This window comes from Chlorocebus sabaeus, chromosome 20 (assembly GCF_047675955.1).
Source record: "Chlorocebus sabaeus isolate Y175 chromosome 20, mChlSab1.0.hap1, whole genome shotgun sequence".
Taxonomy (NCBI): Eukaryota; Metazoa; Chordata; class Mammalia; order Primates; family Cercopithecidae; genus Chlorocebus; species Chlorocebus sabaeus.
The window spans coordinates 108,373,681-108,401,218 of NC_132923.1; the positions used below are offsets into that span (position 1 = coordinate 108,373,681).

Genomic DNA, 27,538 nt, shown 5'->3' on the forward strand with positions numbered 1-27,538 from the left:
CATATAGTGGGAACCAGGCCTCAGGGAAAAATAGGGACAACATTGCTGAGTCTACTGTGTAGATTAGGGAAACTTAATAGTGTTAGAAGTCATTAGGTTGCAAAAATTCTAATTTGGGCTTTAAATTTTCACTGGTCCTGCCCACATTTACCAGTATTCCTTCTCCCTCCATAGTTTATTCATTATGAGTACTCCAGCAAGATCTGGTGCCAGTTTCACAGACATAAAGTTTCAGTCTTTTAAAAAACTCTCCTAGGCATACAGAAAAAAGTTGACTATACTAAACCCACTCTGGAAAATGTCCTTATAATTGGATCCACAAAACGTTATTATAGACCATGAGCAAAACCATGGGGTATTTTAATTATAGTAAATTCTATGTTATAATGTCACTTGGCTTTCACTAAATATTTTTTAGTATTTTCTTTTTTACATTTGGGAAGAATTGGCACGTGCTTGGCTTTCTGGGTAAATAAAACCCACCAAGAACAACAAAACTCAAAGGTATTCCTCAGCCAGGCGCAGTGGCTCATGCCTGTAATCCCACCACTTTGGGAGGCCAAGGCAGGAGGATCACTTGAACTCAGGAGTTTGAGACCAGCATGGGCAACATGGTAAAACTTCATTTCTATAAAAAATACAAAAATCGGTCACGCGCAGTAGCTTACGACTGTAATCTCAGCACTTTGGGAGGCCGAGGCGGGTGGATCATGAGGTCAGGAGATCAAGACCATCCTGGCTAACACGGTGAAACTCCTCCTCTACTAAAAATACAAAAAAAAATTAGCCGGGCATGGTGGCGAGCGCCTGTAGTCCCAGCTACTCGGGAGGCTGAGGCAGGAGAATGGCATGAAACCCAGGAGGCAGAGCTTGCAGTGAGCCGAGATCATGCCACTGGACTCCAGCCTGGGTAACACAGCGAGACTCTGTCTCAAAAAAAAAAAAAACAAAAATCAGCCAGGCATGGTGGCTCATGCCTGTAGTCCCAGCTAATTGGTAGGCTGAGGCTGAAGAGTCGCTTGAGCCTGGGAAGCTGAGGTTGCAGTAAGCCGAGACTACGCCACTGCACTCCAGCCTGGGTGACAATTAGACCCTGTCTCAAAAATAAATAAATAAATAAACAAACAATAAAAATAAAAATAAAAATAAAGGTATTCCTTCCCAATTTCATTGGATTACTAATTTCTGCTTACAAATCATCAGAAATTTTTTTTTAAAAATGATGTTTCGTTGGAAGTACAGGAGTAAAATAATTAAAAAAAAATTTTTTTTTTTTTTGAGATGGAGTCTCGCTCTGTCGCCCAGGCTGGAGTGCAGTGGCCAGATCTCAGCTCACTGCAAGCTCCGCCTCCTGGGTTTACGCCATTCTCCTGCCTCAGCCTCCTGAGTAGCTGGGACTACAGGCGCCCGCCACCTCGCCTGGCTAGTTTTTTGTATTTTTTAGTAGAGACAGGGTTTCACCGTGTTAGCCAGGATGGTCTCGATCTCCTGATCTCGTGATCCGCCCGTCTCGGTCTCCCAAAGTGCTGGGATTACAGGCTTAAGCCACCGCACCCGGCCAAAAATTTTTAAATAAAAACAAAAAGAACACAAATGATGTTTGTGTGTCTCTGACTAACAAAAACGATGTGGGCTGGGCACAGTGGCTCACACCTGTAATCCCAGCACTTTGGGAGGCCAAGGTGGGTGGATCACCTGAGGTTGGGAGTTCAAAACCAGCCTGACCAACATGGAGAAACCCCATCTCTACTAAAAATACAAAATAAGCTGGGCATGGTGACACATGCCTATAATCCGAGCTATTTGGGAGGTTGAGGCAGGAGAATCGCTTGAACCCAGGAGGTAGAGTTTGTGGTGAGCTGAGATCACACCACTGCATTCCAGCCTGGGCAACAAAAGCGGGGCATGGTGGCTCACACCTGTAATCCCAGCACTTTGGCAGTTGAGGTGAGCAGAGCATTTGAGGTCAGGAGTTCGAGACCAGCCTGGCCAACATGGTGAAACCCCGTCTCTACTAAAAATACAAAAAAATTAACTGGGTGTGGTGGTGCGCACCTATAATCCCAGCTACTCAGGAAGCTGAGGCATGAGAATCACTTGAACCCAGGAGGTAGAAATTGCAGTGAGCCGAGATCACGCCACTACACTCCAGCCTGGGCCACACAGCAAAACTATGTCTCAAAAAAAAAAAAAAAAAAAATTCCCAAAAAAAAAAAACCAGGCCGGGCGCAGTGGCTCAAGCCTGTAATCCCAGCACTTTGGGAGGCCGAGACGGGCGGATCACGAGGTCAGGAGATCAAGACCATCCTGGCTAACATGGTGAAACCCTGTCTCTACTAAAAAATACAAAAAACTAGCCGGGCGAGGTGGCAGGCGCCTGTAGTCCCAGCTACTCGGGAGGCTGAGGCAGGAGAATGGCGTGAACCCAGGAGGTGGAGCTTGCAGTGAGCTGAGATCTGGCCACTGCACTCCAGCCTGGGTGACAGAGCAAGACTCCGTCTCAAAACAAACAAACAAACAAACAAACAAAAAAAATCAAAAGCCGGACACAGTGGCTCACACCTGTAATCCCCGCACTTTGGGAGGCTGATTCGGGCAGATCACGAGGTCACGAATTCAAGACCAGCCTGACTAATATGGTAAAACCCCGTCTCTACCAAAAGTACAAAAATTAGCCGGGCAAGGTGGTGTGCTCCTGTAATTTTAGCTACACGGGAAGCTGAGGCAGGAGAATCACTTGAACCTGGGAGGCGGAGGTTGCAGTGAGCCAAGACTGTGCCACTGCAGCCTGGGCGACAGAGTGAGATCCTGACTCAAAAAAGAAAAAAAAAGGCCGGGCGCAGTGGCTCATGCCAGTAATCCCCGCACTTTGGGGGGTCAAGGCGGTTGGATCACGAGGTCAGGAGATCGAGACCATCCTGGCTAACATGGTGAAACCCCATCTCTACTTTTTAAAAATACAAAAAATTAGCCAGGCGTGGTGGTGGGCACCTGTAGTCCCAGCTACTTGGGAGGTTGGGGCAGGAGAATGGCATGAACCCAGGAGACAGAGCTTGCAGTGAGCCGAGATCACGCCACTGGACTCCAGCCTGGGTGACAGAGCGAGACTCCAAAAAAAAAAAACCTATGTGAAGAAAATATTTAGCATTTTCAGCTGGCCACAGTGGCTCACATCTGTAGTCCAAGCTACTCTGTAGGACTGCTAGAGCTGAGGAGTTTGAGGCTGATCATGCCAATGCACTCCAGCCTTAGTGACAGAACATGACCTTTTTTTTTTTTTTTTTTAATCAATTGCCCTTTTTAAAAAATCTTTGGGCTGGGTACAGTAGCTCATGCCTGTAATCCCAGCACTTTGGGAGGCCAAGGTGGGCGGATCACCTGAGGTCAGGAGTTCGAGATCAGCCTGGACAATATGGTGAAACCCCATCTGTACTAAAAGTACAAAATTAGCCAGGCATGGTGGCACATGCCTGTAATCCCACCTACTCGGGAGGCTGAGGCAGGAGAATCGCTTGAACCTGGGAGGCGGAGGATGTGGTGAGCCGAGATCACGCCATTGCACTCCAGCCTGGGCAACAAGAGTGTCTCCGTCTCACCAAAAAAACAAACAACAACAACAACTAAAATCTTAGGCCGGGCAAGGTAGCTGACGCCTGTAATCTCAGCACTTTGGGAGGCCAAGGTGGGTGGATCACGAGGTCAGGAGATCAAGACCAGCCTAACACGATAAAACACCGTCTCTACTAAAAAAAATACAAAAATTAGCTGGGCATGGTGGCACATGCCTGTAGTCCCAGCTACTCGGGAGGCTGAGGCAGGAGAATCACTTGAACCCAGGAGGTGGAGGCTGCAGTGAGCCGAGACTGCACCACTGTACTCCAGCCCGGCAAGAAAGCGAGACTCCATCTCAAAAAAAAACCAAAAAAATCCTACAATACACAGACAATGTCAACATTTTAGCATATTTTCTTCTACTAAATTTTACTTACATATATGTCTTAACACAGCCAAAATCAATTTAATAAATTTTCTATTTTTCTTCCTTCAAATTATGTCATAAGCATTTTTCATGTAAAATCTCTTCAGAAATATTTTAATGACTGCAAAACATTCATAGTATATACTCATATATATTTAGACAGGTCATAATTGACTTTAGAAGTCTTTGACCATATATTAAAGCAGACTATAAGTTTCACATTAATAAATAATGTTGTAATAAACATCTTTATGCTTGAATCTCTACAAGCATTATGGATTTTTCTTGAAAGAGATTCCTTAAAAATAATTATTTTTATTTTTTAATTTTTTATTTATTTTTTAAAATTTTATTTTTTCCCCCCATTAAAAAGAATTAAATGGCCGGGCACAGTGGCTCATGCCTGTAATCCCAGCACTTTGGGAGGCTGAGGTGGGTGGATTATGAGGTCAGGAGTTCAAGACCAGCCTGGCCAAGATGGTGAAATCCTGTCTCTACTAAAAACTACAATTGCTTGAACCCAGGAGGCGGAGGTTGCAGTGAGCCAAGGTCACGCCACTGCACTCCAGTCTGGGTGACAGAGCAAGACTCTGTCTCAAAAACAAACAAACAAACAAAAAATCTTTCTTGTCTCCCAGGATTTTTAAGAATAAGTTGATTAAAGTCAAATAATGCATGGATTGCTCAAGCCAATTTCTCAGAAAGAATAAAAATGTCAACCTAAAGAGAAGAGCCCAGATTCTAGCATGATTACGTGCCCCAAAGTTTGTTGAAAGGTATGTGCCTAACATTAGAGCTTACCTGAGCATGATCCCACCCAGACGAATAGCTCTCTTCCAGTCCTTCAGAGTGGACTTGCCAGCCAGATGAACAAAGTGCTTGGGGCTGATCAACTGATCATTGAACTAAAAGTAAAAAGAAAAGTCCAAAATAGTCTAATGTCAACTTAGGCAGGCCAAGAGGGGAAATAATGAAATGATAATTCTACATCATTTGCATAAAAAATACCCAGATGACATCCTAAGCCTTGACTATCCAAACTCCTGCACTATTGTGTTAGAGAAGACGATGCTTCTCGGAGCACAGTCTCCATTCCCGGTACAAAGCCACAGAATACATGCAGAGATAAGAGATAAATATATTAATAAATCTCTAAAATCCATTTATGCCTGGAATCAGGTGGTTGGGTCTAGTGTGGCAAACAAAGGCTGTTCAAATATACTGAAATAATCTATCCAGCCCTAATGAAGACAGCATAAGCAATTCTATCTTTATCAGTTTTGTTTTTGGCTAGTCAATCTAATAATTTTTTTTGTTTTGTTTTGAGACAGAGCATCACTCTGTCACCCAGACTGGAGTACAACAGCGCAATCTCAGCTCACTGCAACTCTGCCCCGAGGTTCAAGTGATCCTCCTGCCTCAGTCTCCGCAGTAGCTGGGATTATATGCGCCCAACACTATGCCTGGCTAATTTTTGTATTTTTAGTAGAGATGGGACTTCACCATGTTGTCCAGGCTGGTCTCTACCTCCTGATCTCAGGTGATCCACCCACCTCAGCCTCCCAAAGTGCTAGGATTACAGGCATAAGCCACCTCATCTAGCCAGTATATATATATATTTTTTTGAGACAGAGTATCGCTCTGTCGCCCAGGCTGGAGGGCAGTGGTGCGATCTCAGCTCATTGCAAGCTCCGCCTCCTGAGTTCACACCATTCTCCTGCCTCAGCCTCCCGAGTAGCTGGGACTACGGGCACCCGCCACCACGCCCGGCTAATTTTTTGTATTTTTAGTAGAGACGGGGTTTCACTGTGTTAGCCAGGATGGTCTTGATCTCCTGACCTCGTGATCCGCCTGCCTCGGCCTCCCAAAGTGCTGAGATTACAGGCGTGAGCCACCGCACCCGGCCGCCAATATATTTTTTGAAGATGCAAGGTTTCCCAGCCCAGGCAACATAGCAAAACCTTCCATCTCTACAAAAAATTAGCCAGGCACAGTGGCGCACACCTGTGGTCCCAGCTACACAGGAGGCTGAGGTGGGAGAATCACCTGAACCCAGGAGGTGGAGGCTGCAGTGAGCCAAGATCGTGTCATTGCACTCTAGCCTGGGCAACAGAGAAAGTCATGCAATGTCTCACCATGTTGCCCAGGCTGGTCTCGAACTCCTAAGCTCAAGTGATCTTCCCACCTTGGTCTCCCAAAGTGTTAGGATTACAGGTATGAGCCACCACATCCAACCCAAAGTTCTTATTTTTTCTATTGTGACACATTAGAACAATAGCCACCAAAAAAAAAAAAAAAAAAAAAACCTGATCTAGTGCAAGAGAAAAAGGATGCATGGAACTCACACCCTTTGAAAACAAGGAGTCCCAAAATTGGCTTCAGCATGGAGAAGACAATTACCTTGACACACTTCACATTTATTCCCGGACACACAAACTTCTTCCAGAGGAGGATGGCTTTGCTCTCCCCACAAGTTATAGGGTAAGCAATTTCCATATCCTCATTTGCTTCTATAGTGCCTGTATCTGAAAACAGAAAAAAAATCAGTTATTTATCAAGCAATTCTTCCCCAAAGCTGAAACTCAAAATCTCTAGTCTCCTGGTTCCTCTGAGGGACTAACACTTCACTCTTGCTGGTATCGTTTAGGGATTCTCTGGAAGAAGTCTGGCCTAACAGCTATCTCTTCCCAAGCTCCCACAGTGTGCCAGACACCATACTATATATTTTACACATGTAATCTTATTTAGTTCTTACAACAATCCTATGAGGCAGTGATTATTTCCTAGGTGTTTTTTTTTTTCTTTTTGCCTTTTTTGAGATGGAGTCTCACGCTATCACCCAGGCTGGAGTGCAGTGGCGTGATCTCAGCTCACTGCAACCTATGCCTCCCAGGTTCAAGCAATTCTCCTGCCTCAGCCTTCCAAGTAGCTGGGATTATAGCCATATACCACACACCACCACGCCTGGCTAATTTTTATATTTTTAGTAGTGATGGGGTTTCACCATCTTGGCCAGGCTGGTCTTGAACCCCTGACCTCAAGTGATCCACTCGCCTTGGCCTCCCAAAGTGCTGGGATTACAGGTGTGAGTCACCTCGCCCGGTGTAGGTGGTGTTTTTTTGGTGGTGGTGGTTGTTTTGGAGATGAAGTCTTGCTCTTGTTGCCCAGGCTACAGTGCAGTGGCACGATCTCGGCTCACTGCAACCTATGCCTCCCGGATTCAAGCAATTCTCCTGCCTCAGTCTCCTGAGTAACTGGGATTATAGGTGCCCGCTACCACGCCAGGCTAATTTTTATACTTTTAGTAGAGATGGGGTTTCGCCATGTTGGCCAGGCTGGTCTCGAACTCCTGACCTCAGGTGATCCCCCGCCTTGGCCTCCTAAAGTGTTGGGATTACGGGCACGAGCCACTGTGCTCGATAAGGTTTTTTTAAAAATTAATTAATTAATTAATTGTTTCCTAGGTGTTAAATATAAGTATATGGGCCTCAGGTTAACTGACTTTCCCAAGGACACACTTAGAGGTGAGAAATTGGGATTTAAACTCAGATTTGTTAAATTTCAAAGTTTCTTTCCAGTTTCTTTCCACTGACTGCCTTCTAAACAATACCTTATCAGTCATCAACAACTTCTTTAATGACAGGTATCAACTTTGAGGCTCCAATTTCTATGTGGGATTTTTATAGATAAAAAGTCTTTTCAGTTACCCTTCCAAACTGACGTTAACCAACCAACTGATGACCCTAGCATCTTAGTCAGTGGTGTCTCAAGATGTACCACCATCAAAATCGAGGGCTGTAGTTCTGGTAGGGCACACAGGGATGGGAGAAAAACATAAGGCACAGATGGCAAGAAAACTCAACCAAGGAAGCTAAGGTCAAAGCCATTAGAATGACAAAAACAAAACAAAACAAAACAAAACCTTACCAATCCCTTCTTCAATTTTGTGTATCGTGTGAGTTTCTACTGCTACAACTGCCGTGTTGTTCTCCGACCCAGCTTCATAAATCCTGTTGTAAAAGTGTCCATCGATAAACAAACTACATAAATCATGAAAAAATTAATATTCACAGCATGGGGTTAAGAAATTTGTTTCAATCTATCTCAAAATAAATAAAATAAATATACTTTATAACTCTGACTAGTTTCCCGTTATATTTAAACTCCAAACTTCCCAGGACTGCTTAGCAGCTTCTATCATGGAAATGAATCGAAAACTCTCCTCACCTCAAAGGAAAGTAATTCTTGCTACTTATTTATTTACACCACCACTTGCTACTACTGTATTACACCAGACTTTTCCCTTCATAACTTTATTTTTTAAATGTCAGCAGTGGAATAATCCACGCTTTTTACTTGCAAAGGGTGAACAGAAAGCTACCATATTTCTCTAGGACATTTACAAACAGTTACCTTCACCTTGAGAAGAAACTGAATAAAAACAAATGTCCACTCCTTTCATAACTTTTTTTTTTGTTTTTGAGACAGAGTCTCACTCTCTCTCCCAGGCTGGAGTGCAGTGGTGCGATCTCGGCTCACTGTAAGCTCTGCATCCCAGGTTTGCACCATTCTCCTGCCTCAGCCTCCTGAGAAGCTGGGACTACAGGCGCCCACCACCATGCCCAGCTAATTTTTTTTGTATTTTTAGTAGAGACAGGGTTTCACCGTGTTAGCAGGATGGTCTCAATCTCCTGACCTTGTGATACACCCGCCTCGGCCTTCCAAAGTGCTGGGATTACAGGCATGAGTCACCGCACCTGGCTCCCTTCGTAACTTTAAATGGGTCGGGCATGGTGGCTCATGCCTGTAATCCCAGCACTTTGGGAGGTCGAGGCAGACAGATCACCTGAGGTCAGGAGTTCGAGACCAGCCTGGCCAACGTGGTGAAACCCCTATCTCTACTAAAAATACAAAAAAATTAGACTGTGTGCGGTGGCTCACGCCTGTAATCCCAGCACTTTGGGAGGACAAGGTGGGCGGATCACGAGGTCAGGAGTTTGAGACCAGCCTGACCAACATGGTGAAACCCCATCTCTACTAAAAATACAAAAATTAGTCAGGCATGGTGGTGCACCTGTAATCCCAGCTACTCAGGAGGCTGAGACAGGAGAATCACTTGAATCAGGGAGGTGGAGGTTACAGTGAGCTGAAATTGCACCACTGCACTCCAGCCTGGGCAATGGAGCAAGACTCCATCTCAAAAAAAAAACAAAAAACACTTTACATGCCCATGGCATAGTATGGCTACAAGTATATGACTAATTCATATTATGGAATTACCCTGAGAAGACTAAAAAGTAGTACCAGCAGATAGTTTGAGACAGGAAGAACCAGGCTGACTGAAAAGTTGATGTCCCTTGTTGGAAACAGCGTATTTTGCCGTTGGGGTGGGAGGTGTTTGTTTGTTTGTTTTTAGCATCTTTTAAGGTACCATAACCAAACTATTGACATGAGCAAAGCCTAGTGGAAGAAAAGTAAGAGAGAAACTACATCCAAAGTAACTAGGAGTGACTAGAGGCACCACTTAGAGAAGGTTATATAATGCAGATCTCTCCAAGATATCTCTACATTTATGGGGTCAGATAATGTAACTTGATACATCAACAATCAACATCCATTATTTAATTTCTATAATAAACTTGATGTGCTAATTATTGCATCTTGTTACTTAAAAGCACTGCCTGAATATTCTCCTTTGTATCAATGACTACCTCCACAGTGACACCTCTAGTACAGACCTCCCTTCTGAATTTCACACTCAAACATAGCCAACTGCTAAATGAATAAATACATTTGTGTGTGTGTTTGTTTCTTGAGATGGAATTTCACTTTTATTGCCTAGGCTGGAGTGCAATGGCACAATCTCGGCTCACCGCAACATCTGCCTTCCAGGTTCAAGCAATTCTTCTGCCTCAGCCTCCCGAGTAGCTGGGATTATAGGCATGTGCCACCACACCCAGCTAATTTTGTATTTTTAGTAGAGACAGGGTTTCTCCATGTTAGTCAGGCTGGTCTCGAACTCCCGACCTCAGGTGATCCTCCCACCTCAGCCTCCCAAAGTGCTGGGATTAGAGGCGTGAGCCACCACACTCAGCCAAATAAATACATTTGGAAGTCTCATAGGACTTTGACGAATTCATTATGTCTAAAATAACCATCAAGTTCCCTTTTCCCAACCACCCTCAAACTATTATTCTTCCTATACTCTCCATCCTTGTTAATAGCACCACTCAGCACACTGTAGACAGAAATCTGGGAATCACACTGGATTTTTTTTTCCTCTTTCTCAACTCCACATAGTCAGTCACCAAATCCTGCTGGATGCATCACTTTAACACTATCCATCCTCCCTCCCTGTCTCTATCTCCACTGCTACTGCCTTAATTCAGGCCTCATCATCGCTATACTAGTATCCTTGCATCTAACTAATCTTCTACATTCCCACCAGATTGATCATGTGATTCCCTCCTTAAAATCCCTCAAACACCCTCTCTCCTCATTGTTAAAATAAAGCTCCAAATCCTTTGTATGATATTTAAGCTTCTTTAAGATCTGGCCCCTGGTTTCAACTCTTCCCAAACCTCACCTTAAAATCCAGGCCCCGGCACTGCCAAACTATTTGTGGTTCCCAAAAGTGCCATCTTCTTCTACCTTCTTTCTCTTACTTCTGCCATTTCCCAGAACATTATTCTCCACGTTTTTGTTTTTGTTTTTTTTTTTGATAGGGTCTCATTCTGTTGCCCAGGCTAGAATGCAGTGGTGTGATCATAGTTCACTGCAGCCTTAACTTCCCTGGCTCAAGCAATCCTCCACCTCAGCCTCTTCAGTAGCTGGGACTACAGGAATGTGCCACCATATCTGGCTAATTTTTGTATTTTTTTATAGAGACAGGGTCTTCCTATTTGGCCTAGGCTGGCCTTGAACTCCTGGACTCAAGTCAAACTCCTGCCTCTGCCTCCCAAAATGCTGGGATTACAAGCATGAGCCACTGCGCCAATCTCCTATCTGTCTTTTAATAAGTTGCCTCTAGGATGCTTTTCTTTCCCTCCCAATCCCTTCAGTATAACCACTTACTTCCTGCTTTATGACCCAGCTGTACTTTGGGTTTTGTCATAACACCTATCACACTTAATGTATGCTTATTTATCTGTCTGTCTCCCATTGAGCACAGGCTAAGAGGTCCCCGAGTGCATAGATTATGGCTTATTCATTTATGCAATGTTGTATGCCCAGCATGTAGTTGACTGACTGGAACATGGCAAAGTACCCTATAAATGGCTATTCAGGGGATAAGGATTTTGATAAACATGAGAAACCACTGCTTCACATAAGATTGGTAAACTCATCCTAAATTGACCGCTGTGTGAAAAATCTCTTAAAAGAATACATTCTCATGTATGAATAATGTCTTTTTTTTTTTGTCTTTTTTTTTTTTGAGACAGAATCTCGCCCTATCACCCAGGCTGGCAGGGCAGTAGTACAATCTCAGCTCACTGCAACCTCCACCTCCCGAGTTCACACAATTCTCCCACCTTAGCCTCCCGAGCAGCTGGGATTACAGGCGTGTGCCACCACATCTGGCTAATTTTTGTATTTTTAGTGGAGACAGGGTTTCACCATGTTGACCAGGCTGGTCTCGAACTCCTGACCTCAGGTGATCTGCCCGCCTTGGCTTCCCAAAGTGTAGGGATTACAGGTGTGAGCCACCACACCTGGCCTTTTTTTGTTTTGTTTTTTTGACACATGGTCTTACTCTGTTGCCCAGGTTAGAGTGCAGTGGCATGATCACAGCTCACTGCAGCCTCAATTTCCTAGGCTCAAGTGATCATCCTAGCTCAGCCTCCTGAGTAGCTGGAACTACAGGTGTGAGCCACCATGCCTAGCTAATTTTTAAATTTTTTGTTGAGACAGGGTCTCGATGTGTCGCCCTTTCTGGTTTTGAACTCCTGGGCTCAAATGATCCTCCCACCTTGGCCTCCTAAAGTGCTAGGATTACAGGCATGAGCCACTGCACCCAGCCAAGTAATTTCTTTTCTTTTTTTTTTTTTTTTTTGAGACGGAGTCTCCATCGGCCGCCCAGGCTGGAGTGCAGTGGCCGGATCTCGGCTCACTGCAAGCTCCGCCTCCCGGGTTCACGCCATTCTCCTGCCTCAGCCTCCCGAGTAGCTGGGACTACAGGCACCCGCCACCTCGCCCAGCTAGTTTTTTGTATTTTTTAGTAGAGACGGGGTTTCACCGTGTTAGCCAGGATGGTCTCGATCTCCTGACCTCGTGATCCGCCCATCTCGGCCTCCCAAAGTGCTGGGATTACAGGCGTGAGCCACCGCGCCCAGCCTGGCCAAGTAATTTCAACAACCAGTAAATTGTACTTAAGGGTGGCAAGTAGGAGGCAGTCTATATTTTTACAAGCAAACAAGATTTCCCTTTTTTTGTTTGTTTCTTTTTTTTGAGACGGAGTCTCACTTTGTCGTCCAAGCTGGAGTGCAATGGCACAATCTCAGCTCACTGCAACTTCCGCTTCCCGGGTTCAAGCAATTCTCCTGCCTCAGCCTCCTGAGTAGCTGGGATTACAGATGCGTGCCAACACCCAGCTAATTTTTACATTTTTTAGTACAGACAGGGTTTCACCATGTTGGTCATGCTGGTCTCAAACTCCTGACCTCATGATTCACCCACCTCGGCCTCCCAAAGTGCTGGGATTACAGGTGTGAGCCACTACAACTGGCCGTAAACAAGGTTTTTATCAGGGAAAAATTATCTAAACTCACTCAGGATAGTGATGGATTGAGCTTAATTCTCTATATCTACTATAGCCATAGTCAAAAGTCATGAAATACGTTCAAAACGTTAAGGCATCGTAAGATACTAACATTCCCTATGAATCATCATTATGTTTACTAGAGCTTAAAAGGTAAGTCTACATTATTGTATTCTTTCTTTTTTGAGACAGAGTCTTACTCTCTCACCTACTGCTGGAGTGCAGTGGCACGATCTCAGCTAAATCCCATCTCTTCTAAAAATACAAAAATTGGTCAGGCACGGTGGCAGGAGCCTATAGTCCCAGCTACTAGGGAGTCTGAGGCAGGAGAATCGCTTGAACCTGGGAGGCGGAGGTTGCAGTGAGCTGAGATCCCACCACTACACTCTAGCCTGGGCGATACAGTGAGACTCCATCTCAAAAAAAAAAAAAACTCCTTTTTAAATCTTCTCTTTTTCCAATATCTTCATAATACATTGTATTGTAGTAGGTGCTAGACTCATCTTGATAATCATTTCCCCTCCATGGGGGCTCAGAGAATTTATGGTCGTTGCCTTGCCTGAAGTCCTCTGACTCTAGCTACACTGTCTTTTGGTAGACACATAAGGAGCCTCTGTGAATAGTGCAGATAAATAAGATGAGGCAATCGGGGCAACAAAGCAAGACCCCTATCTCTACAAAAAATAAAAAAGTCAACATTTGAACTTGAAGTAAATCATGCTTTCACGGTTATGCTGAAGAATCATAACTGTGCAAGAGTGGGACTGGAACTGGAATTTTTATTTATTTAATCGAAGTTCCAGAACACATGTGCAGTACGTACAGGTTTGTTACATGGATATACGTGTGCCATGGTGGTTTGCTGCACCTATTGACTCATCCTCTAGATTCCCTCCCCTCGCCCCTTCACCCCGCAACAGGCCCCAGTGTGTGTTGTTCCCCTCTGTGTGTCCATGTGTTCTCATTGTTTAACTCCCATTTATGAGTGAGAATATGCAGTGTTTGCTTTTCTGTTCCTGTGTTGGTTTGGTGAGGATGATGGCATCCAGCTCCATCCATGTAGGCCTGGAATTCTTTTTTTTTTTTTTTTTTTTTTTGAGACGGAGTCTTGCTCTGTCGCCCAGGCTGGAGTGCAGTGGCCGGATCTCAGCTCACTGCAAGCTCCGCCTCCCGGGTTTATGCCATTCTCCTGCCTCAGCCTCCCGAGTAGCTGGAACTACAGGCACCCGCCACCTCGCCTGGCTAGTTTTTTGTATTTTTTAGTAGAGACGGGGTTTCACCGTGTTAGCCAGGATGGTCTCGATCTCCTGACCTCGTGATCCACCTGTCTCGGCCTCCCAAAGTGCTGGGATTACAGGCTTGAGCCACCGCACCCAGCCAGGCCTGGAATTCTTAAATTGAGTATGTGCCGAAATGATAATGTGCTGGGTATATTGGGTTAAATAAAATATGTTATGAAAATAAAAAAGGCCAGGCGCGGTGGCTCAGGCCTGTAATCCCAGCACTTTGGGAGGCCGAGACGGGAGGATCACGAGGTCAGGAGATCGAGACCATCCTGGCTAACACGATGAAACCCCGTCTCTACTAAAAAATACAAAAAAAAAACTAGCCGGGCGAGGTGGCAGGCGCCTATAGTCCCAGCTACTCGGGAGGCTGAGGCAGGAGAATGGCGTAAACTCGGGAGGTGGAGCTTGCAGTGAGCTGAGATTTGGCCACTGCACTCCAGCCTGGGTGACAGAGCGAGACTCCGTCCCAAAAAATAAATTAATAAATTAATTAATTAAAAAAAAAAAAGAACAAAAGAAAAATCAGCCAGGTGCAGTGGCATGTGCCTATATTCCCAGCTATTCAGGAGGCTAAAGTGGGAGGATCTTTTGAGACCAGGAATTCGAGGTTGCAGTGAGCTATGATCGCACCACTGCCTTCCAGCCTGGGTCACAGAGTAAGACTCTGTCTCAACAAAAATAACAATAAAATAAAATGAGGGCACCATGTAACCTACCCTCAAGGAGCTCAAGGTGGAGAAGAGAAGCAGACATAAGGAAACATGTAACTGTTGGTAATAAGTACGAAAATGACAAATACAGCACGCAATACAGTATATTATACAGATGAAAACTGAGCCAGCTCTGATTGATGTTAAATGTTCCATTGTGCTAAGCAACCATAAAGTTGTAATTTCCCCACCCTTGAAACTTCCCAAAATACTTCAGAATACCCAAATCTCTAGCCACTTACCCTTGTTGCACAGGCTGTAACTGCAAGATCACTTGAGTTTTAGTGTCTTCAGGATTCTCCCCTTCATTTCCTTCAGTGGGTACCACAACCACATCCCCCACTGGGACACTCACTTCTGCATTAGCCATCTTTCACATGAAGTCAGATAGCTGGGACTGCTGTCGGGAATGAGAAGCACCAATAACTTAATCCGGTTTAAAAAGAGGTTAATAGGCTGGGCACGGTGGCTCACACCAGTAATCCCAGTACTTTGGGAGGTCGAGGCAGGTGGATTGCCTGAGGTTGGGAGTTCAAGACCAGCCTAACCAACATGGAGAAACCTGTCTCCACTAAAAATACAAAATTAACTGGGCGTGGTGGCGCATATCTGTAATCCCATCTACTCGGGAAGCTGAGGCAAGAGAATTGCTTGAACCCAGGAGGCAGACGTTGCAGTAAGCTGAGATTATGCCATTGCACTCCAGCCTGGGCAACAAGAGCGAAATTCCCTCTCAAAAAACAGAAAGGAAGAAAGGAAGAGAGGAGAGGGGAGGGGAGGGGAGGGGAGGGGAGGGGAGGGGAGGGGGAGGGGGAGGGGAGGGGAGGGGAGGGGGACGGGAGGGGAGGGGAGAAAAGAAAACAAGTCAACCGGCCGGGCGCGGTGGCTCAAGCCTGTAATCCCAGCACTTTGGGAGGCCGAGACGGGCGGATCACGAGGTCACAAGATCAAGACCATTCTGGCTAACACGGTGAAACCCCATCTCTACTAAAAAAAGTACAAAAAAAACTAGCCGGGCGAGGTGGCGGGCGCCTGTAGTCCCAGCTACTCGGGAGGCTGAGGCAGGAGAATGGCGTGAACCCAGGAGGCGGAGCTTACAGTGAGCTGAGATCCGGCCACTGCACTCCAGCCTGGGTGAGAGAGTGAGACTCCGTCTCAAAAAAAAAAAAAAAAAAAAAAAAGAAAAAAAGTCAACCATATGAAAGGAATGCCAAGATAATGCCTAGAGCACCCTAGAGATCATGGGTCTCTAAAAAGGATGGGAACTATGAGATGGGCTATCACAGGCTCCGATCCTTCCAGAAACGCCTCAACAGTCACTTGCTAGTATAGGTTTTCTTAGTATGTGTGACTCATTCTATGGTGTTCTGCAGCAAGCTCTAACAGCTCCTGAGAACCAATTGTGCATACATATCTCTTCCAACTTTGAGTTTAGTGACACTAAGTTGACAGCTTGAAATCAGCAATGCTGGGCGTAAACAGACCCAAAATTGACAAGCACTACAAATCAGAGTATTTTGTTTTTCTAGAGAGCTGGTTTGCAGCACATTACCAGTTCACACCAAACAGTAAGCTCTTGAAAATTAGGAATCACATCTACTTTCTGTGCAAACAGCCATTTTGCCTCAAGTTCTCTGTCCTTTAAAATACTTAGTATCTGTGGAGGGAGTAAGTGAACTGAGCTGCATGGGAACAGGAAGATGACTTACATCATGTAGTTGCTTAATAAATGCTGAATTCACTTGTATGACCTCTAGGACTTTTTTTTTTTTTTGAGCCAAGGTCTCACTCAGTCGCCCAGACTGGAGTGCAGTGGCACGATCTCAGCTCACTGCAACGTCTGCCTCCCAGGCTCAAGTGATTCTCCTGCCTCGCCCTCCCCAAGTAGCTTGGATTATAGGTGTGCACCACTACCACTCAGCTAATTTTCGTATTTTTAGTATAGACAGGGTTTCACCATGTTGGCCAGGCTGGTCTTGAACTCCTGACCTCAAATGATCCACCTGTCTCGGCCTCCCAAAGTGCTGGATTCCAGGTGTGAGCCACGGGGCCTGGCCCCTCTAGGACTTTTCAATACCTCTTTGTCTCAGACTGAATGGAGAGGTAACCTTGCCCAGTATCTCCCTTGCAGAGTTACTGAGAAAACCAGCGTCCAGCACCATGTGCTCCTTGACTCTAAAGTTACTCTAAGCATTGTCCCAATCTTAATGAAAACTCAGAGGACCCCAAGATATTCTGCAGTTATTAGTCTTCACGGTTGAAAAGAGTCACTTAAGAGAGTATAGGTGCCGGGCACGGTGGCTCAGGCCTGTAATCCAGCACTTTGGGAGGCCTAGGCAGGCGGATCACGAGGTCAGGAGATCCAGACCATCCTGGCTAACACAGGGAAACCCCGTCTCTACTAAAAATACAAAAAATTGCCGGGCGCGGTGGCTCACGCCTGTAATCCCAGCATTTTGGGAGGCCAAGACGGGCGGATCACGAGGTCAGGAGATCGAGACCATCCTGGCTAATACGGTGAAACCCCGTCTCTACTAAAAATACAAAAAATTAGCTGGGTATGATGGCGGGCGCCTGTAGTCCCAGCTACTCGGGAGGCTGAGGCAGGAGAATGGCGTGAACCCGGGAGGCGGAGCTTGCAGTGAGCCGAGATGGCGCCACTGCACTCCAGCCTGGGCGACAGAGCCAGACTCTGTCTCAAAAAACAAAAACAAAAACAAAAAATAAGCTGGGCGCGGTGGCGGGTGCCTGTGGTCCCAGCTGCTGGGGAGGCTGAGGCAGGAGAATGGTGTGAATCCGGGAGGCGGAGCTTGCAGAGAGCCAAGATCACGCCACTGCAGTCCAACCTGTGCGACGGAGCAAGACTGTCTCAAAAAAAAAAAAAAAAAAAAAAAAGAGAGAGTATAGGTAAGAGCACTGTATTTATTTTAATATGTGAGTGTGTAAAGATGACTATGACTGTGCCTGAACAGAGTAGGCACACAATGGATGCAAGTTTGAGTACAAAATGTGTAGTCAGGGCCAGGCGTGGTGGTTCACGCCTGTAATCCCAGCACTTTTGGAGGCCAAGGAGGGTGGATCGCCTGAGGTCAGGAGTTTGAGACCAGCCTGACCAACATGGAGAAACCCTGTCTCTACTAAAAATACAAAAATTAGCTGGGCGTGGTGTTAGATGCCTGTAATCCTAGCTACTCGGGAGGCTGAGGCAGGAGAATCGCTTGAACCTGGGAGGCAGAGGTTGCAGTGAGCTGAGATCATGCCATTGCACTCCCCGCTGGGCAACAACAGCAAAACTCCGTCTCAAAAAAAAAAAAAAAAAAGTATAGTCAGGCCTAATCCACATCTCACCTCTCCCACAGCACTTGTTTGCCTTAACACACATACTTAAGCATGGCACTCAGAGTTTCTCTCACTGGCCCAAAAATACTCTTCTGATCTTATCTGCAACTATGACACCCCAATAATCTTAAGTCCTAGCCATACCAGCCACCTAATGTACTCTGAGCATATCATAATGTACCTTTATATTTCTTTGCCTTTTATTCCTTAAGCCTGAAATGGCTTTAATGCCTTTCTCCCTCATCTTCTCCCTTCAAAGTCCAGTTCAAAGCTCACTTCTCCACAAAGTCACTGCCAAACTATTTTTTTTTGAGACGCAGTCTCGCTTCGTCACCCAGACTGGAGTGCTGTGGCATGATCTTGGCTCACTGCAACCTCCGCCTCCCAGGTTCAAGCAATTCTTTTTCCCTTTCTTTTTGGCTAGTCCCTTGTAACCATTTTGTGATTTACTTGAAACATCACTTCCTTGGGAAGGCCTTCTGTGAATTCCTTCACTAGGTTTGAGTTTGTGTTCTTGATCTCTCAGAACCTGCAGTACCCCTGTCACAACCATCATCTCACTTTGTTGGCTTTTCCTCCCCAGTCTGTGCATCCTGGGAAAGCAAGGATTGCATTTTTTTTTTTTTTTCAGATACAGTTTCGCTCTTATTGCCCAGGCTAGAGTGCAAAGGCATAATCTCAGCTCACTACAACCTCCGCCTTCCAGGTTCAAGCAATTCTCCTGCCTCAGCCTCCTGAGTAGCTGGGATTACAGGCATGCACCACCACGCCCGGCAATTTTTGTATTTTTAGTAGAGACAGGGTTTCTCCATGTTGGTCAGGTTGGTCTCGAACTCCCAACCTTGGGTGATCCGCCCGCCTTGGCCTCCCAAAGTGCTGGGATTATAAGCATGAGCCACCATGCCTGGACAAGAATTCCAAGGATTGCTTTTCTTTCTTTTTTTTTTTTTAAGATAGTGTCTTGCTCTGTTCCTTAGGCTGAAGTGCAGTGGCGTGATCTCAGCTCACTGCCACCTCCCTGTCCTGGGTTCAAGCGATTCTCCTGCCTCTGACTCCCGAGTAGCTGGGACTATAGGCAAGCACCACCATGCCCAGCTAATTTTTGTATTTTTAGTAGAGACAGGGTTTCACCATATCGGCCAGCATGGTCTCAATCTCTTGACCTCGTGATCCACTCACCTCAGCCTCCCAAAGTGCTAGGATTACAGGTATGAGCGACTGTGCCTGGACAGGATTGCTTTTCTTATTCAGCAATTCCCCCAAGGCTACCACAGTGCCCAGGACAGGAGTTTAATAAATGGTTTTCAAGTATCGGACTTATATTTTATCTACAAAACTGCTTATCTGAACCTTTGTAAACCTGAGCACACAGCAGGTATGCAATACATTTTTGTCCAATTAGTGACTCGCCTTACCCAAAAAGACTTCTGGAATTTTCTTTTTGATTATTTTTATATTTATTTATTTAAAGATAGAGACAGGATCTCACTATGTTCACCAGGTTAGTCTTGAACTCTTGGCTTCAAGTGATCATCCCGCCTCAGCCTCCCAAAGTGTTGTGATTATAAGTGTGAGCCATCTTGCCAGGTGGGGTGGCTCACGCCTGTAATCCCAGTACTTTGTGAGGCCGAGGCGGGCGGATCACCTGAGGTCAGGAGTTGGAGGTCAGCCTGACCAACATGGAGAAACCCCATCTCTACTAAAAATACAAAAAATTAGCCAGGTGTGGTGGCGCATTCCTATAATCCCAGCTACTTGGGAGTCTCAGGCAGGAGAATTGCTTGAACCTGGGAGGCAGAGGTTGTGGTGGGTGAGCCGAGATAGTGCCAGTGGACTCCAGCCTGGACAACAAGAGTGAAACTTCGTCTCAAAAAAAAAAAAAGTGTGAGCCATCATGCCTGGCCACTTCTAGAACTTTCTACCGTCCTATCTGGGGGGGATATAAATTTACTTAGGCAGCTAGGCTAAGCTATACAGCTTATGGCTCATCATTATGGCCAGTTCAACAAATATTATATTGAGTCTCTACCTCACATCAGCTAGAGTTAGTTTCCTTAGATATGAGGAGCAACAATACCTGCTCTTGAGGAACTACAGAAGGAAGAGATACATGACACTATTGGATATTGCAGGGAAAAAGTTAACTGCAAGATATTACAGTACAGAATATGAACTTCTACAATTTGAAGGCTTAAAATTAGAAAGGGGCCAGGCACAGTGGCTCACACCTGTAATCCCAGTACTTTGGGAGACCAAGACCGGTGGATCACTTGAGGTCAGGAGTTCAAGACCACCTTGGCCAACATAGTGAAACCCCATCTCTACTAAAAATAGAAAAATTAGCAGAGCATGGTGGTGGGCGCCTATAATCCCAGCTGCTCAGGAGGCTGAGGGAGGAGAATTCATTGAACCCAGGAGGCGGAGGTTGCAATGAGCCAAGATGGCGCCACTGCACTCCAGCCTGGGCGACAGAGCGAAACTCCATCTCAAAAAAAAAAAAAAAAGAAAGGCCAGGTGTGGTGGCTCATGTCTGTGATCCCAGCACTTTGGGAGGTCGAGGTGGGTGGATCACGAGATCAAGAGATCGAGACCATCCTGGCCAACATGGTGAAACCCTGTCTCTACTAAAAATACAAAAATTAGCCAGGCATAATCAGCCAGAGGCTGAAGCAGAAGAATCGCTTGAACTCGAGAGGCAGAGGTTGCAGTGAGCCAAGATCGCGCCACTGTACTCCAGCCTGGTGACAGAGCGAGACTCCATCTCAAAAAAAAAAAAAACTAGAAAAGGGCCAGGCACGGTGGCTGATACCTAGCACTTTGGGAGGCTGAGGTGGGTGGATTGCCTGAGCTCAGGAGTTCAAGACCAACCTGGGCAACATGGTGAGACTCTGTCTCTACTAAAAGTACAAAATATTAACCAGGTGTGGTAGTGTGCACCTGTAGTCCCAGCTACTCGGGAGGCACAGGTTGCAGTGAGCCAAGATCATGCCACTGCACTCCAGCCTAGGTGACAGAGCAAGAGTCTGTCTCAAAATAAAATTATATAAAACTAGAAAAGAGCTGGGCGCAGGGGCTCACGCCTGTAATCCCAGCACTTTGGGAGGCCAAGGCGGGTGGATCATGAGGTCAAGAGATCGAGATCTTCCTGGCTAACATGGTGAAACCCTGTCTCTACTGAAAGTATAAAAAATTAGCTGGGCGTGGTGGCAGGCCACTGTAGTCCCAGCTACTCGGGAGGCTGAGGCAGGAGAACGGCAAACCCAGGAGGTAAAGCTTGCAGTGAGCCGTGATCGTGCCACTGCACTCTAGCCTGGGCGACACAGCGAGAATCTGTCTCTAAAAAAAAAGAACACTAGAAAAGAAAATCACAGGTCTCCTCTCTCAGCTTTGGAGCCCCCTTCCCTCTGTCTCTGTATAGGCGAGCTTATTCCTTTCTTCTCCCTTCTTTCTTTCTTTCTTTCTTCTTTTTTTTAGATGAAGTCTTGCTCTTGTACCCCAGGCTGGAGTGCAATGGTGTGATCTCAACTCACTGTAACCTCTGCCTCCCAGGTTCAAGCAATTATCCTGCCTCAGGCTCCTGAGTAGCTGGGATTACAGGCACCTGCCACCACGCCCGACTATTTGTAGTAGAGACGGGGTTTCACCATGTTGGCCAGGCTGGTCTCAAACTCCTGACCTCAGGTGATCCACCCGCCTTGGCCTCCCAAAGTACTGGGATTACAGGTGTGAGCCACTGTGCCTGGCCTCTTCTCCCTTCTTTCTTGCCTATTAAACTCTCCGCTCCTTAAAACCAAACCAAACTAAAAAATAATAAAAATCAATGAACTGGTTCAGCTGGCTAACAACAGTAGAACCAAAACAATTAAGACCGCTGAGTCTAGAAAAGGCCAAAAAGGAATGTGATGAAGCATACAAATGCCATCTAATCCTAGAATAATTGAACCAATAAATATCTTCAAAATTTGAACCATAAAAATACAGGCGGAATTAAAAGAATCACCTAACCTTTATTGAGCTAGCACTCATTGTCAAGCATCATGCTATAACACATTTAATTTGCTACTTTAGCAGGTAGCAAACTTATGGAATTCATTATTCCAAAAATGTGCTTTAAATTTTCAAAAATTACAGATTATGAGCCAGGTGCGGTGGCTCACGCCTGTAATCTCAGCACTTTGGGAGGCCGAGGCAGGCGGATCATGAGGTCAGGAAATCGAGACCATCCTGGCTAACATGGTGAAACCCCGTCTCTACCGAAAAAAATACAAAAAATTAGCCGGGCGTTGGGGTGGGCACCTGTAGTCCCAGCTGAGATCGCGCCACTGCAGTCCAACCTCGAAAAATCGAGACTTTGTCTCAAAAAAAAAAAAAAAAAATTAAGATTATACATCCCTTATTTGAAATGCTTGGCCGGGCGCGGTGGCTCAAGCCTGTAATCCCAGCACTTTGGGAGGCCGAGACGGGCGGATCACGAGGTCAGGAGATCGAGACCATCCTGGCTAACACGGTGAAACCCTGTCTCTACTAAAAATACAAAAAATTAGCCGGGCGAGGTGGCGGGTGCCTGTAGTCCCAGCTACTCGGGAGGCTGAGGCAGGAGAATGGCGTAAACCCGGGAGGCGGAGCTTGCAGTGAGCTGAGATCCGGCCACTGCACTCCAGCCTGGGAGACAGCGAGACTCCGTCTCAAAAAAAAAAAAAAAAAGAAATGCTTGAGACCAGGAGTGCCTCAAATTTCAGATTTTTTTTTAAATTTTGGCATATTTACATACACATAATGTGACACCTGAGGGATGGGACACAAGTCTAAACACAAAATTCAAAATTCAATTATGTTTCATATACACCTTAAACACATAGCCTGATGGCAATTTTTTTTTTGTTTTTTTTTTGAGACAAAGTCTCGATTTTTCGCCCAGGCTGAAGTGCAGTGGCGCAATTTCGGCTCACTGCAACCTCCGCCTTCCAGGTTCAAGTGATTCTCCTGCCTCAGCCTCCAGAATAGCTGAGATTACAGGCACCCGCCACCACACCCAGCTAATTTTTTTGTATTTTTAGTAGAGTCGGGGTTTCACCATCTTGGCCAGGCTGGACTTGAACTCCACCTACCTCAGCCTTCCAAAGTGCTGGGATTACAGGTGTGAACCACGGCGCCGGGCCGCTTGATGGCAATTTTATACAATATTTTTCATAATTCTTTGCATGAAACAGAGCCTGCATTAACTACTAATCTGTGGGATTTTTTCACTTATGGCATCATGTTGGCTCAAAAAGTTTCAGATTTTGGAGATTTGGGGTTTCAGATTTTCAGATTAGGGATACTCAATCTGTAATACCTTAGGCAAAAAAATGGGTTACTGGATGGTTAAAGCAGCAGATTTAAAAGGATGTCTCTAACTTCAACTTTCTACCCTAAAGTAAGTCCCCTCTACAACATTCTGAATAGATGGTTGACTAACTTCTTAATATCTTCCTCAATAGGAACTCACATTTTACCCTTTACCCACACCATATATTAGCACCCAAGAGGAATGTTCTGGCTTCTTCTCTAGCCTTCTCAGAGTTTATCAGAGAGGATAATTATAATCATCCACAATACATCTCTCAATGTCAGTCTAAGTCATGGGTCTGATTCACCATGGCAATTCTGACCTTCTTCAGAGAAGCAAGTTTGGGTTGAGTATCACTCATTACCCTAAACACCATATTCCTTGCAGGTAACCCGAAACCAGCTCTAAATGCAAGGTCATCTCTAAGCTAAGTGTAAATGGAAAAGTAGCTCTTGTTTACAGCAACAAAAACTCCTGAGGCAAGATGAGTGAGTTGATCCTTTTGAGTATTTCATGGAAGGGGCTTTAGAGTATTCATTCTGAAATCACACAACTCACTCTGGAATTCTTTTTTCTTTTTCTTTTTTTAAATTTAAACTTACTTTTATTTTATTTTATTTTGAGACAGAGTCTCACTCTGTCGCCCAGGCTGGAATGCAGATCTCGGCTCACTGCAACTTCTGCCTCCTGGGTTCAAGCCATTCTTGCGCCTCAGCCTTCTGACTAGCAGCTGGGATGACATGTGCACAACACCATGCTCGACTTTTTGTATTTTTAGTAGAGACAGGGTTTCGCCATGTTGGCTGGGCTGGTGTCAGAACTCCTGGCCTCAAGTGATCTGCCCGCGCCTGTCTCCCAAGGTGCTGGGATTACAGGAGGGAGCCACCCTGTCCGGCCTCTATCTGGAATTCTAAGTGAACTAAGGAAATATGTCAAATGTACATGAAATGCTTAAGAACTCACTATTCTGGGCCAGGCGTGGTGGCTCACGCCTGTAATCCTAGCACTTTGGGAGGCCGAGGCAGGCGGATCACCTGAGGTCGGAAGTTGGAGGCCAGCCTGACCAACATGGAGAAACCCAGTCTCTACTAAAAATACAAAATTAGCCAGGCGTGGTGGCTCATGCCTGTAATCCCAGCTACTTGGGAGGCTGAGGCAGGAGAATCACTTGAACCTGGGAGGCGGAGGTTGCAGGTGAGCCGAGATTGTGCCTTTGCACTCCAGTCTGGGGGACAGAGAGAGACTCCGTCTCAAAAAAAAATAACTATTCTGTAGTTTTTTGGGTTTTTGTTTTGTTTTGTCTTGTTTTTTGAGACAGGGTCACCCTCTGTCACCTAGGCCAGAGTGAAGTAGAGTGTTTCTGGCTCACTGCAGCCCCGATCTCGGAGCCTCAAGTGATCCTCCCACCTCAGCCTCTGGAGTAGCTGCCACTATAGGTACCAAGCACCAACCCTGCTAATTTCTGTTTTCCTTTTTTTCATTAACTCTTTTTTTTTTTTTTCCAGACAGAGTCTCGCTCTGTTGCCCAGGCTGGAGCACAGTGGCAGGGTCTTGGCTCACTGCAACCTCCACCTCCCGGGTTCAGCAATTATCTGCCTCAGCCTCCCGAGTAGCTGGGATTACAGGTGCCGCCACCACGCCTGGCTAATTTTTTGTATTTTTAGTAGAGACAGGGTTTCACCATGTTGGTCAGGCTGGTCTTGAACTCCTGACCTCGTGATCCACCTGCCTCAGCCTCCCAAAGTGCTGGGACAGGCGTGAGACAGCACGCCCGGCCTAATTTCTTTACTTCTTTGTAGACATGAGGTCTTGCTATGTTGCCTAGCCTGGTGTCAAACTCCTGGGCTCAAGCAATCCTCTCACCTCAGCCTCCCCAAGTGCTGAGATTAAAGACCTGAGCCACTGTGCCCAGCCTGTAGTTATTTTCAAAGACAAAAAAGACGCTTTGAAACTAAGCACATCACTGCTCATATATTTACCAGAAAACTAAACAAATGACTTCTGACCCACTCAAAATTCATTTTTGCGTGTCCTGAAAATCCAATGTCTAAAATGTGGCAAGATGCAAGTATCAGGCTGCATGTGGTGGCTCATGCCTGTAATCCCAGCACTTTGGGAGGCCAAGGAGGGCAGATCACTAGGTCAGGAGTTCGAGACCAGCCTGGCCAACATGGTGAAACCCTGTCTCTACTAAAAATACAAAAATTAGCCAGGCGTGGTGGTGGGCGCCTGTAATCCCAGCTACTCTGGAGGCTGAGGCAGGAGAATCGCTTGAATCCAGGAAGCGGAGGTTACAGTGAGACGAGATTGTGCCACAGTCACTGCACTCCAGCCTGGAAACTCCATCTCAAAAAAACAAAAACGGACAAGTGTCACATGATTGCAGGGAAGGACACTGGAACTAGTAATGAAAAAGGAGTAATATTGGCTGGGTGCAGTGGCTCACGCCTGTAATCCCAGCACTTCAGGAGGCCGAGGCAGGTGGATCATGGGGTCAAGAGATCAAGACCATCCTGGCCAACATGGTGAAACCCCATCTCTACTAAAAATACAAAAATTAGCTGGGCACAGTGGCTCACGCCTGTAATCCCAGCACTTTGGGAGGCCGAGACAGGTGGATCACCTGAGATCGGGAGTTCGAGACCAGCCTGGCCAACATGAAGAAACCCCGTCTCTACTGAAAGTACAAAATTAGCGAGGCATAGTGGTGCATGCTTGCAATCCCATCTACTCGGGAAGCTGAGGCAGAAGAATCACTTGAACCCAGGAGGCAGAGGTTGCGTTGAACTGAGATTGCGCCACTGCACTCCAGCCTGGGCAACAAGAGCAAAACTCTGTCTCAAAAAAAAAAAAAAAAAAAAAAAAAAATTAGCTGGGCGTGGTGACGTGTGCCTGTAGTCCCAGCTACTCGGGAGGCTGAGGCAGGAGAATCACTTGAACCCAAGAGGCGGAGGCTGCAGTGAACCAAGATAGTGCCACTGCACTCCAGCCTGGCGACAGTGAGACTCCATCAAAAAAAAAAAAAAAAAAAAAAGGGGGATACTATTGGCACTTTTGGGAGGGGGGATGGATAGCATTAGGAGATATACTTAATATAAATGACGAGTTAATGGGTACAGCACACCCACCAACATGGCACATGTATACATATGTAACAAACCTGCACATTGTGCACATGTACCCTAGAACTTAAAGTACAATCATAACAAACAATAATAATAATATTGGCACTTTCTGGGGACTTAAAAAAGTAAAAATGAATACAAGATTTTCTGAAATTTTCTAACCCCAAAATATTTAATTTTTTTTGAGATGGAGTTTCTCTCTTGTTGCTCAGGCTGGAGTGCAATGGCATGGTCTCGGCTCACTGCAAGCTCTGCCTCCCGGGTTCAAGCGATTCTCCTGCCTCCCAGGTAGATTATGGGCATCTGCCACCACGCCCAGCTAATTTTTATTTATTTATTTATTTATTTATTTAATTTTTTTTTTTTTTTGAGACGGAGTCTTGCTCTATCGCCTAGGCTGGAGTGCAGTGGCGCGATTCTCGGCTCACTGCAAGCTCCGCCTCCGGGGTTCACGCCATTCTCTTACCTCCGCCTGGGACTACAGGCGCCCTCCATCACGCCCCACTAATTTTTTGTATTTTTAGTAGAAACGGGGTTTCACTATGTTAGGTCTCGATCTCCTGACCTCGTGATCTGCCCACCTCGGCCTCCCAAAGTGCTGGGATTACAGGCGTGAGTCACAGCACTCGGCCAATTTTTGTATTTTTAGTAGAGACAGGGTTTCACCATGTTGGCCAGGTGGGTCTCAAACTCTTGGCCTTAGGTCATCCGCCCGCCTCCGCCTCCCAAAGTGCTGGGATCACAGGCGTGAGCCACCGCCCCAAGCCCAAAATATTTATTTGCTCCACACTATTATAATTTTTGGAGACTGTGTAGTCGTTCTTTTTTTTTTTTTTTTTTTTTTGGTGAGACATAGTCTCACTCTGTCACCCAGGCCAGAGAGCCGAGGCTAGCTCTCAGCTCACTGCAACCTCGACTTCCGGGGCTCAAGCGATCCTCCCACTTCAACCTCTGGAGTAGCTGGGACCACAGGCAGCTAGCTCCACCACACCCGGCTAATTTTTGTTATTTT

General features: G+C 45.9%; 1 protein-coding gene and 1 non-coding gene across 4 annotated transcripts in view; both read right to left on the bottom strand.

Annotated features, from left to right (window-relative positions):
* Positions 1-27,538, bottom strand: part of GMEB1 (glucocorticoid modulatory element binding protein 1) — a 47,796-nt gene that overhangs the window by 17,091 nt on the left and 3,167 nt on the right. Inside the window, exons 2-5 of one of the 3 annotated variants that reach the window (XM_007979756.3) lie at positions 14,976-15,133; positions 7,907-7,989; positions 6,380-6,504; positions 4,781-4,884 (exon numbers count right to left, since the gene is read on the bottom strand). In XM_007979756.3, coding sequence (XP_007977947.1) covers positions 4,781-4,884; positions 6,380-6,504; positions 7,907-7,989; positions 14,976-15,103 — 440 coding nt within the window. In that variant the 5' untranslated portion in view covers positions 15,104-15,133. Of the gene's footprint in view, positions 1-4,780; positions 4,885-6,379; positions 6,505-7,906; positions 8,020-14,975; positions 15,134-27,538 lie in introns of all 3 variants that reach the window. The other 2 variants (XM_007979753.3, XM_007979752.3) reach the window with 2 other exon arrangements.
* LOC119626469 (small Cajal body-specific RNA 24) lies at positions 8,302-8,431 on the bottom strand. The gene has a single exon (XR_005242633.2).